The 12371-nt window shown below is 41.2% G+C and overlaps 1 protein-coding gene and 1 long non-coding RNA gene across 2 annotated transcripts in view; one reads left to right on the forward strand and one right to left on the reverse strand.

Annotated features, from left to right (window-relative positions):
* The window catches only part of LOC140706068 (uncharacterized), an 88249-nt gene extending 81305 nt beyond the window's left edge, over positions 1-6944 (forward strand). The window contains exon 3 of the long non-coding RNA XR_012085795.2: positions 6079-6944. This is a non-coding gene — a long non-coding RNA (uncharacterized LOC140706068). The remainder of the gene's footprint in view (positions 1-6078) is intronic.
* TMEM212 (transmembrane protein 212) overlaps positions 6520-12371 on the reverse strand; it is a 40165-nt gene continuing 34313 nt past the window's right edge. The window contains exon 4 of the mRNA XM_072996196.2: positions 6520-12163. Coding sequence (XP_072852297.2) covers positions 12143-12163 — 21 coding nt within the window. The 3' untranslated portion in view covers positions 6520-12142. The remainder of the gene's footprint in view (positions 12164-12371) is intronic.

Below are 12371 nucleotides of genomic sequence, written 5' to 3' on the forward strand. Positions count from 1 at the left end.
ACAATACAATAGTGTGGATGATCTTGGCCTTAGTTTCCAGTGACATATCCTTACACTTGATTATCTTCTCTAGTTCCACTGTAGCTGCTCTCTCTAGTTTTCTTCTGATTTCTTGGTCGTAGTCTCCATTTGGTCTGATGATTGAGCCAAGATATACATAATTTTGAATAATGTCACTTCCTTCATTGTCAATATCTAACGTAACTTATCTCCTTTTGGGTCATAATCTTTGTCTTAATATTAAACTCAGGCTACTTCTGAACTTTCTTCTTTCACCTTCCTTTCAAGTAATTGCTGCTTTCTGCCAGTATTATGGTGTCATCTGAATGTCTTAAATTATTGATGTTGCTTTCTCCAGTTTCACTGCTTCATTTCAATCTAATACAGCATTCTGTACAGTATTATGTGGTATGTTCTGCATACAAATTGAACAGGAAGATAAAATACACCCTTGTCTGACATCTTGGCCTTTGGGAAATTCACTTCATATTGGCTCAAAACCAGTAATTAGTTGCAACTAGAGTAGGCTCACTATATCAATGGTGCTTTGGTGAGTATGTTGCATAGATTCAATGGGCCTACTCTGCTTGCCACTTATGGATGGATTCCAGCCATTCTATCCTAACAATAGCTTCTTGTCCACGATATCTGGATACTTCAGAAGAATCAGAAGGGAGAAGAAGCCCAGGTTCACTGACCTGTAAGAATCTACACTAAATATCGGTGTGAATTCATTACAGATTAGTTGCACCAATTAATATGTGAGCCCAGTGAAAAGCTGGAAAATATAACATGGGGGGGGGAGGTAATAAGGCTAAAATGCAACTCTACTTCCATGCATGAAATACATCATTTTCTTTCTTTCTTTCTTTCTTTCTTTCTTTCTTTCTTTCTTTCTTTCTTTCTTTCTTTCTTTCTTTCTTTCTTTCTTTCTTTCTTTCTTTCTTTCTTTCTTTCTTTCTTTCTTTCTTTCTTTTTAACAGTTTTAAAAGTGCAGAAATGCTGACTGGACTGACCCTGGAGTTATTTATTTATTTTGAATGGGAGAGCTGCATTAACTACGTAAGCATTAGTGACTGAATCACAGCACAAGGAGAGAGGCTAAAACACAGTAGCACTTGTGTGGAAATGTTAAGTTTTGGTAGTTCCTCTCTACTCCTTTATGTTAACCCTCAAGGGCCTTTTCTGGAAATGTCTGTCAGTAGCAATATGTTCTTTCATAGTTTGTTAATAATATACTAATTAAAGCAGGATTAATGCTGACATGTTCTTGATGAACTGCAATTATATAATTTCCTTCCAGGCTCATTAAAATCGTAAAGACCTTGGATTCAAGTGTGATTACCTGTTCAGTCAAAACCAATATCACATCAACATTTTGTGGGGATGTTTTGAAAAGGGGTTTGCCCCCCAGTCTGCTTAATTTACCTTTTTTTTTCCCCTTCTGAAAAAGGTGTTTATTTAACTATCACTTTGCAAGTCTTTTTCTGTTCCTGAAGGCAATTTTCCCTGTTTGCAAGTGAAACTTAATATTTCATTATGATGATAATGGCTCATGAAGTGTGGTAAGTAACTGGCCCCATTCAGTAAGCGGTTATCTTGCATCTGGATCCAGTACTCCCAATCTGCATTTTGCACCTGGCTTTGTCTGGCAGACTTAAGCGCTCTAGTGGAAAAACAAACCAAATAACTCCCATGAGCTAATTTGGTGACTGAGGGTCAAACTAGAGGGCACGTTTAGCATATTTTCATAGGCAATGCTTCCTCTAGTGGTGACAGATATCTGTCACAGTAAGAGATTTTCTTCATCTCTGTATCTTGTATTGTGATTAGTTACTGGAAGATACACAATGGCTCAATTTGCAAGTCCTTTTAGCCTCCAGTGTTTCTGGGTAGATTCTTCAGTGAGCACTGGGATAGAAGAGATATGACTTGTTATTTAAATCTCCACTCTCCCAAGCTCTGTTTTGGTGTGTAGGCATCATTCAGTCTCGAGAGAACATGGTAACGTGCTCTGAACAGAGGTCTTGGAACAGCATCTAGGGTGGCTGTGAAGGCCAATACAAGAGTGATAATCCCTTCCACACTGAAGACAAGTACAATCTGTCCCCTGTCCAGCTCCCTGATTTGGCTGGTTTCGGGTCTGCCTCTTTGCCTCGGCTTGCTGGACAAGTGGCTCTTCAAATTGGGAGAGGCTGTGATGCACCGCCTGCCTCCAGGCTGAACGCTCAGATGTCCAAGTTTCCCATCTGTTGAGGTCCATTCCTAAGGCTATTCTTTGGTATTAGCTATAAAAATTAATAGGGATGTGGTGGCGCTGTGGGTTAAACCGCAGAAGCCTCTGTGCTGCAGAGTCAGAAGACCGGCAGTGGTAAGATCGAATCCACGCAACAGAGTGAGCTCCCGTTGCTTGTCCCAGCTCCTGCCGACCTAGCAATTTGAAAGCATGTAAATGTGAGTAGATAAACAGGTACCACCTCAGTGGGAAGGTAACGGCGTTCCGTGTCTAGTCGCGCTGACCACGTGACCACGGAAACTGCTCGCTCTATGGCTTGGAAATGGAGATGAGCACCATGCCCTAGAGTCGGACAGGACTCGACTAAAGGTCAAGGGCAACATTTACCTATAAAAATTAACCTTCAGCAAATGTCTTGTTTTCTCCTAGATAAAAATCAGCAGAGCGTGACTTCAGTTTGAGACAACATTACCAAGATCCACCAAGACTACGAACAGGTCACATCCACTTTCTATATGTGGTCTGCTTCTCTACATAAACTGGTTTGGCTCAATCAGTCACACATATTGGGCCAACCCTCTAGAATTTTACTTCAACACTGGTGACAGAGCATCCTCCTCCACCACACGTGGTTTGGCAGCAGGATAGTTTAGGAGTTTAGAACAGGCCGCCATTGCCTCGCCACCACCTTTTGACCCATGATCTCTGCGACCTGAGGCAGCTGTCTCTCTGTGTGACAACAGAGCTGGTATTGACATTCTACGTGCCTCTTCCATGCACATTGTGGCTGTTATGCGCCATCAAGCCATCTCTGACTCATGGCAGCCCTAGGAACGAGGGATCTCCAAAATGCCCTGTCCTCTACAGCCCTGCTCAGCTCTTCTAAACCCAAGCCCAGGTCTTCCTTTAGTGAATCAGCCCATCTTGTATTTGGTCTTCCTCTTTTCCTGCTGCCTTCCACCTTTCCCAGCATTATTGTCTTTTCCAGAGAATCCTGCCTTCTCATGATGCGTTAAAAGTATAACAGCGACAGCTTCAATATTTTTTGCTTCAGGATATAGTTCAGGATTAAATTGATCTTTCTGCCACTCAATCATTTCCACAAAGCTCTCTTCCAGCACCACATTTCAAACAAATCATTTTTTTTTCTTTTCAGCTTTCTTTACTATCCAACTTTCACACCTCTCCATGGTGATCAGAAATACAAGAGTATGGATGATCTTGGTCTTGGTCTCCAGGGACACATCCTTACACTTGAAGGTGGTGGTGGTGGTTGTTTTCATAATTCTTTCATTGTTGCCCTTTCTAGTCTCAGTCTTCTGATTTCTTGGCGGCAGTCTCTACATGAATACAAAACCAAGGTATACAAAATCTAAGTATTTTAATTTCTTCATTATCAATGCTAAAGTTGTAGACTTTTTTCTGACATGATATTTGTCTTCTCAACCTTCGTGCACATAGACGTATTCTTATTCATTTATTTATATTTGAAAGGAAGCTAAAATAACCAGTTTGTTAAGGAAATAAAAAACAGGTAGAAGGTGAAGAAGAAATGGATACAATTGCTCTTTGGATCGCTGTATATGACCTGCACTCATGTGCAGTGAACAAATAATAATAATAATAATAATAATAATAATAATAATAATAATAATAATAATAATAATAATAATAATAATAATATAATTTATTGTCATTGTAAGTATATACACACTATACCATACAACGAAATTCACAGACACCCAGAGACCAGACACATGCACACACATAACATTCCCCAAACACTCCCCACCCACTAGAAGTCCCCCACTAAAAATACAAACATGTACACCTCAGGCCAAGTAACACAGTCCAACTAATTATTCACTACTGGTGGTCTTTAAGCTCATTATTAATTGCAATTATAGCTCTGGGATAAAAACTATTTAGAAAACGTGTGGTCCGAGTCTTAATTGTTCTATATCTTCTGCCAGATGGTAACAGTTCAAAAAAGTTATAAGCAGGATGGGAAGAGTCTCTCAGGATGCTGTGTGACTTCCTCAGACAGCGGGATGTGAAGATGTCATCCAGGGTTGGTAGCTGGAGCCCGATGATATTCTGGGCAATTTTAATGGTTCTCTGTAGAGCTTTTTTGTCTGCTACAGAGCTACTCCCAAACCATGCCAGAATGCCATAAGTTAGGACACTCTCAATGGTGCTACGGTAGTAGGACAGAAGTAAATGCTGTGATAAATTTAACTTCCCGAGCATTCTCAGGAAATACAGCCTCTTCTGTGCCTTCTTTATTAGCATGTTGGCATTTATAGTCCATGAGAGGTCCTCTGAGATGTAAGTACCCAGAAATTTAAAACTACCAACTCTCTCCACTTCCTCACCGTTTATGTACAGTGGTAAATGTACATTTCTCTTCCTCCTAAAATCAATTATGAGTTCTTTAGTTTTTTTGATGTTAAGTGTGAGATGATTTTCTTTACACCATAGTATCAATCAAATGGGGCACATATGGGGATGGGGTGGGGTAGTGATGGTGGAGTAATGACCCCAAATGCTTGATCCAGGTTATCAAGCTCTTACGACTCAAACCCTCTGCAAACTGAAGCTTCATCAAACAGGGCAAATGTTTGCCAACCAGGATGGGTGCCAGAGTCCTTTTATAGCCATCAGTTTGTGCTGGTGAGCAATGGAGTCATTTAAAAAAACACACACACAACTCAGGGGTTTCCTCCTTCCTAACTCTCCCCCTTACCTCCATGAAAACAGAAAACACGGCTAATATTTATTAGTTCTCTTGAAGTCAGCCGTATAACATCCCCAGTTCACTCCCAGTTCCGAGTATCTTGAGGGGCGAAGGAGTGATTCAGTTGACTTTTCCTTTGATCTCTGGTACAGCTGGCGCGCGAGAAGCCCATGGCTAGAGGTTATTTTTGGTGGAGTGAAGTCACCTTAATTGTAAGCACCTTTCTGTCAAATTGGAGCAGGCCTTCCCACAAGGCCGGGCAAACCTTTTATATGTGCAAAAAGTACACTGTATTTTCTTTTTTCCCCCCTGTTGCAGCTGCATGTTATGAGAACCACATTCCGTGGACCCTACTTTTTCACTCAGCTGTTGTCTTCTTCAAAGGCTTTTTCTGTTTTGTTTTAGGAAAGTGTTGCCGTTAACAGACAGCCTTAAAAACCTTTGATCATGGCAAAGGAATCCCCCCACCCCCGCCCCAGCAATGCTGACTTCACCATCTCCCTTTTCTTGCAACCCAGTATATGTTGGCTACACATTTATTCTTAGATAAGATTACAAAAACACACCTCCGTGTATTATGATAAATGCAGATAAATGCTACCTTCTTTCAAGTGGTTCAACTTTACATCCAACTGACCCACTGGCAAAAGATGAGAGGGGAGAGATGAAGTCTTATTACTGATGGGCAGTTGCTGGAAAGCTTGATGTTGGCTCAAGTCAGGAAATCATTTATATCAATAATAAATCATTAGCAGGTGTCCCAAGGAGGGAATAAGGATTTTTAATGACATTTTTTTCATTTAGATTATTATATTAAATCTAGTTTACAGGATTAATGTTTGCAAACAAAAGACCAGGAATGCTTATATCTGGACAAAAGCTTAGAAGAAGAATATTGTTACTGGGGAGATTTGCTTAAATGGACTCTAGCAAGTAACGTCAAGGAAATAATAGCTTATTTTAGGCCTGATTGATACATATAGAGTCAAAATAGTAAAGTGGAATGTGTATTCCCTATGATATACCAATTTCCCCTCCCATTGTAGTATATCCTCAGAATGCTCAGATTTGTACATTAAACCCATATTTACCTTCTATTGCTCAGTCACAAGATTGGGAAATGCAAGATGATATTGGCGAGAAAACTCTAATCCTATGACAACTTGAGTTTCAACACTCATGGAGCACCTTTTTGAAGAAGAAGAAGAAGAAGAAGAAGAAGAAGAAGAAGAAGAAGAAGAAGAAGAAGAAGAAGAAGAAGAAATTGTCTACATTGACTCTCAGATGAGTCATAGTCAAGGGTGGAGATGAACAGATCATCAAAAACAGCGAAGAACTATTTGCAGTGAAAGTAGTAAGTACTTTGGGACAAAGCTGGGAACTCCGCTGTTAAAAACGGAATCACTTGTGTTATCATTACTTTGCCCGGAAATCAAGATGCTATGATTACCATTGTCATAGCAAGGTCAAAGAAATCTGTTGCATTGAGTGTTGGGAGCATTGCACCTGCAACACTGAAAGATGCAGAAAGGGGCTCTGTTCTTCCCCCCCAGGAAAAGCCCTCAAGCTGCTCCTCCCATTTCCAACAATAGTGGCAGCAGATGACATGGGTTTTCCTCCAATTGGTTTGGCTGGATGAGCATTTAGAATAATTTTCTGAGTGTCATTTTTATATGCTTAAAGGCTTGGGAATTAATTTTATTGTATTTGCTGCTTTTCAATGTCCTTTTTAAGGCTACAAGCTCTTGAATTTTTAGAAAGTAATTAAAATATTCTTTTGGGCACTTTATTGTATCCTTTCTTTTCCTGACCTATTTCCCTGCAACTTAATATATACTTTATATATTTTAATGTATTTTTACCTACAGTATTTTCACAGCTGTAAGATTTTTGCATGTTTTAACTACTCTGAAGTATTTTTGTTCTTATGGCACAGAATAAATATAGAATAATAAACCTTGTAGAATTAGACAAGCTGATGTTGCCTGGAATTATTGCAACAATGAAAAGACTTATACCTCGATACCCAGATGAATTTTGATATGATTGGAAAAGATTGTCTGATTTCATTCTGGAATCAATCCTAAATAGGATAAATGCCAGCTGTGATGGACACAGGTTTCCGATTCCCCCCCCCCCCCGAGGTCTTTAAAGTTCTATAAGATTCTAGCGGAACTGTTCAAGTGTCAGACTCTCTGAACTGATACTTGTCATCGTCATTTAGTCGTTTAGTTGTGTCCGACTCTTCGTGACCCCATGGTCCAGAGCACGTCAGGCCCTCCTGTCTTCCACCGCCTCCTGGAGTTTGGTCAAATTCATGCTGGTAGTTTCGATGACATTGTCCAACCATCTCATCCTCTGTCGCCCCCTTCTCCTCTTGCCTTCACACTTTCCTAACATCAAGGTCTTTTCCAAGGAGTCTTCTCTTCTCATGAGATGGCCAAAGTATTGGAGTCTCACCTTCAGGATCTGTCCTTCCAGTGAGCACTCAGGGTTGATTTCCTTTAGAATGGATAGGTTTGTTCTCCTTGCAGTCCAGGGGACTCTCAAGAGCCTCCTCCAGCACCACAATTCAAAGGCATCAATTCTTCGACGGTCAGCTTTCTTTATGGTCCAGCTCTCAGAACTGATACTAGTGCTGCCTGAATTTGCTGGACTGCAGCTTCCTTTGGAACCAGAGAGCATTGCTTATGATGAGGGATTATAGGATTCATACTATAAAACTTCCAGAAAGCAGTAGGTTTTCTGTCTCTCCTGTATGGGAAACTGTTGAATCATGTGACAATTACATGGCTTTATTTCATACTTAAATTGTCCAGATCTGTTCTTCCTCTAGGGTGACAATTCTGACATTTCTGAAAAACTCTACCCAGCCAAGGCGAAAGTCTTCTTTTACCTGGCTCTTTGCTGCAGTGCAAAAGTCAGACTCATTTTCAGATTTCAGGTGCATTCTCCAACATCATTTCTCCTACATGACTCTCTTAGGGAGCAAAAGAATAAGGGGGAAAAATCAATGTGTAGGCTCTGAAAATTCAATGAAGCAGCAAATGGAACTGAAATGGAAAAGGATCAAACATTTATAGAGGGATGAGATGGTTTTCCTGGACAGTAAGCATCAACTTGAAAGGGTAAAGAGGTAGCTTCACATGGCCCCTGAGTGGATATTTTCTCATTTTCTTTGAAGTCCTTATGTAACATTCACTATTTGCTAATACAAATACTGCTGAACGCTTTTCAAGGTAAATGGGTCATTAATTTGTCAGTCAAGTATATACTGTATGGCAAAAAGGCAAAAGACTAGGGGTGAAGTTATAATCCTTCTGATGAACTCATACGTCTTGGGCAGAACGTGGAAATAATTAATTATTTCCGGTGCAAATGAGTCATGCAATGAGCGGTTCCAAAGTTACAGTAAAAGAATGGTTATAAGTAGCCATTACGTTATGTGCAATGTGTAACATTCTCTAGTCACTTGAAAGGGCATTTTAATGTATTGTTAGAGTTGTTTTGACAAAAACCCTACACATAGCAAGAGAAGTATTCATGTTTTGTCTTTCATGTTCACAGGGAAACAAACCTGCTAATCTCCAAGATGCCACTATATTTTGCCTACCCCCTCATTTTTGGCCAACATATTTTGCTTTTCATCTTTTGGTACATCAGACAAGAAACAAAACCAAACAAAATGTATAAGACAAAAACAGTAATGGGTCAAATGCATTGCATGATTGGAGCAACAATAATGGCCATGACAACTTAACTTTGGGAAACTCTGTTTTGAACTGCAAAGCTGCATTTAATTTGTTTCTGCTTTTAGAACTCTGGTAGCTTACCACATGGAGAAAATTAGCACAAAAATCTGGGAATTCCCAGCCTCTCCCTTGACAAATCCTGACGGATAAGCTCTATCATCTTATTAATGAGCTGCTGTGATGCTTTTTACATATTTCAGTAAACAAATCTACAGACCTTTTCTATGTCAGCTCTATTTCTGCCCAATGAATTTAATTGGCGAGTAAAACATAGCAAAGAAAAGCATAGGAATGGCTCCTACCCCTTTGGCTTATGATTTATTTATCTGTTTAGTAAGTAAAACAGGGCTTAAGACCAGTATCAATGCTGAAATCAGGACAGTCCAATTTAGTGTGTGACTAACCCCATCTTATCCTCTGTAATTCCCGGGTTCTGTTTTGGTAACTCATTATAATATTGATGTTATGACTGTGCAAATTCGTGGAGACCACACAAGCAGATCCACATGGTTACAGACATCGCACCTCCACATAAAAGCTGCTTAATGTACACACATCCCTGGTTCTCACCTGGAGGTGGGAAATGACTCAAAATATACATGGGAGGCATGGTAGATTGGCCCAGGCAATTAAAAAAAAGAAGACGCTCTGTTACTTCAAAACATCAAGGGCTTTGGTCTTTGCCTTTGCGCAGCAACAGCTTGTGATCTTAAATTTAACTGCACTTGCAACAGTTTGTTTTGAAAGTTACCCACCGGCTGCTTGGATGAAGCTCTGCCTCAATGCTGCTCATCATGGAACTTTGCATTTTAGCAAGACTCGCACTGCCTACGTGCATTGAGTCCCCTAGAAACCTTTCCCTTTAAAATCAATCACAAAGTTTATTTAACTGGGTATATAATAATTGCATCGAATAGTTTTTGAGCAACCACCACTTGCAGAATGGGTTTCCCAACCAGTTATTAGAAACATACCAACTAACAAGTTCCGTGCTGTGTTGGCAAATCGGTTAGCTTCAGCTTTACCTTTTTTCCCTCTTAATTTTAAAGTAATATGACATGATGTTTGTATATGTGTTTAAAATTTCCCAAAGATTAGTGGGGAGGTGTTGTGCTGATGCCACTGGTGATAGTTCTCATGTCAGACTGTCATGCATGTGTTCATGCATGGGCATCGTGGCCCTTCAGATATGTTTTGGTTACAACTCCCATCAGTCCTAGCCAACACAGTAAGTGGTGAGGAATTATGGGGCATGCAGCCCCCAAACATTTGGAAGAGCACAGTTGCCCACTTCGGATATAGAAAACTCATACACACACACACAAAAAAAGAATGGTTTGCCCCAGCTGGAGTAGGGTCTGTGGAGTCAACTGCTGCAAAGTGAGTAAACATATCGATCACATTGATTCAGTGGGTCTGCCCTAGTTGAGACTTCCATGTGTGGCCATATTGTGTAACAGTCCACACAAACAACAATCAGGTCACAGCTGTTTCCAGGGGCATCCGCTTGATGAGGTAACATTCAGTTGGGCAACTGCTGCTGCCTTTGTGATCCTAAAGAAGCATGGAATTTTTTTCCTTGTCAGTGACGTCCGTAGATGAGTTTAGCGCACTTCACAAGAAAGACCTTACCCCTAAAGAGACCCATTGTCTGCATGAAATACTAACACAGCTGCATTAGAACAAAGTGAGTAATGGTCAGTTTTGGCCCTCCGGATATCAATTAGAGATGGGCATGAACTAGTTCATTTCAGTTTGTCCCAGTACGTAAATACAGCAGCACAGGTACTGCTGTTCCCCTCCCCACCACCACCTCTGGCTTGATCAGCCACTCACCTGGCCCGGCTTCCTTGATCTTCCACAGATCTTCCGGTCCCGACAACAGCTCATGCTTCTGTGCCCCTCCCTCTTGGCTGATCTGCCACTCAGACAAAAGGGCGGGGCAGAGAAGTCTGTGCTCTTGCCCCTGACTGGGAGATTAGCAGAGGAGGTGGGAAAAGGAACCAAGCCTGGCGCCTGGTGAATGGCTTGATCAGTTGAGATGGCGGGAGATGGGAGCAGCGGCACCTTTATAGACTGGTACAATATGGGATGAACCAGTTTGTGACCATCTCTCCTGGTAACTGTAAGCTGTGATATGGATGCTCTTCAGATGATAGGATGATCTGTGCAGTAAGCTCCTTACTTCACATATTGTGACTGACACACATAAAAGTCATTGTGCAGAGTTTTTTTTTCAAATCACTTCTCTATATCCTATATAGCCTGTATGTAAGCCCTCATACAATTGTGCTTCCCTTGACAAAAGTGCTATCAAGTTTTTAAAGTTGTTTTTAATGGTTCTTTTTATACCCCTCACCTACCCAACTGGCAGGGCATAAATATTCTCAATAAATACCTTCCATAGCTATTTTTTGTAGCTATGAAAGTATCTGAAAGTCACTTTCCATGTTCTCATTCCAAAAAAAAAAAAAAGGAAGCAAGCTGGGCCGGGTGAGGGGCTGAATCGGCTGCGGAGGTGGGGGGAGAGGAGCAGCAACACCTGTGCTGCCGCCTTTACAAACTGGGACAACCTGGGTGAACTGGTTCGTGCCCATCTCTAGCTACAGCTCCTAGTAGGGTCAGGACCTGTTCGTACAGAGCTGCATCCAGTGATTCACAGATCCACTGAAGCTTTTCAGTTCTCCTCTGACAACGACCAGGCAGACACAAACACAACTTTAATCCCCTTAGACACTAGGAGATCTCTGAAGCGTGAGAGCGTATGATCAGATCTAGCCCAGCGTTTTGTTCTCTCAGAGGCCAAGCAGATACCCCTACGAAGCCCACAAGCGTGACGTGAGCACAACAACTGTTCCCTACCTGTATTCCCTAGCAGCTGATATGCAGAAGCCGTTGTAAGATGAAAGGCGACTGCTGTTGGAAGGGGAAAGGGCCCACTGTCATCCAGGTGCATTGAAAAAGACCCTCTAGATCAGTGTTTCCCACATCGTCTGCCATGATGCCCTGGGATGCCACTAAAGCCAACTAGGGACACCACAAAATCCTCAGAAATCCTTCTATGGAATCAGTGGAAGTACTACTCAGGCCAGGTTTCCCCAATCCCTTCTCCCCCACCCCAAAGTATCATCTTGGGGAACTGTGGCTAGTGGTCAGTAAGTCAAGGATCGAAAAAGTTTTGGAACCACTGCTCTAGCTCCTAGCCACTGAACACAGAGCCGTGGATAATGATGTAGAATGAAACATTTGTGCTACAACCCTATATCCATGTGTTTAGGGGCACACCACATTGAATTGACTTCTGAGTAGGTATCCTCAGAGCTGTACTGTTATACGAGCAAATCAAGTGACCTCTAATCTTGTTTTGATGACACTGTTCAGGAGTCTCAGAGGAGATATTCTCAGACGAATCCATGTTCAGAGTGTATTTCTTCCTCCCTGCAAGGAAACAAAAATAATATTTGTTGTGAAGCTTTCATATACTTGCTTCTACAGTTAAATGCAAATTATGCACTAGCAACCAAATATATTTGGAGTCCGTTATTTCAAGCCCCCCATAATTTCATCTTAGAAACCGTGCATAGTTAAAAATGCTAAGCCACATATAGCCTTATGTCGACTTGTGCCTAGAATCACTCTTTTTCTG

Source organism: Pogona vitticeps, chromosome 3 (assembly GCF_051106095.1).
Source record: "Pogona vitticeps strain Pit_001003342236 chromosome 3, PviZW2.1, whole genome shotgun sequence".
NCBI lineage: Eukaryota > Metazoa > Chordata > Lepidosauria > Squamata > Agamidae > Pogona > Pogona vitticeps.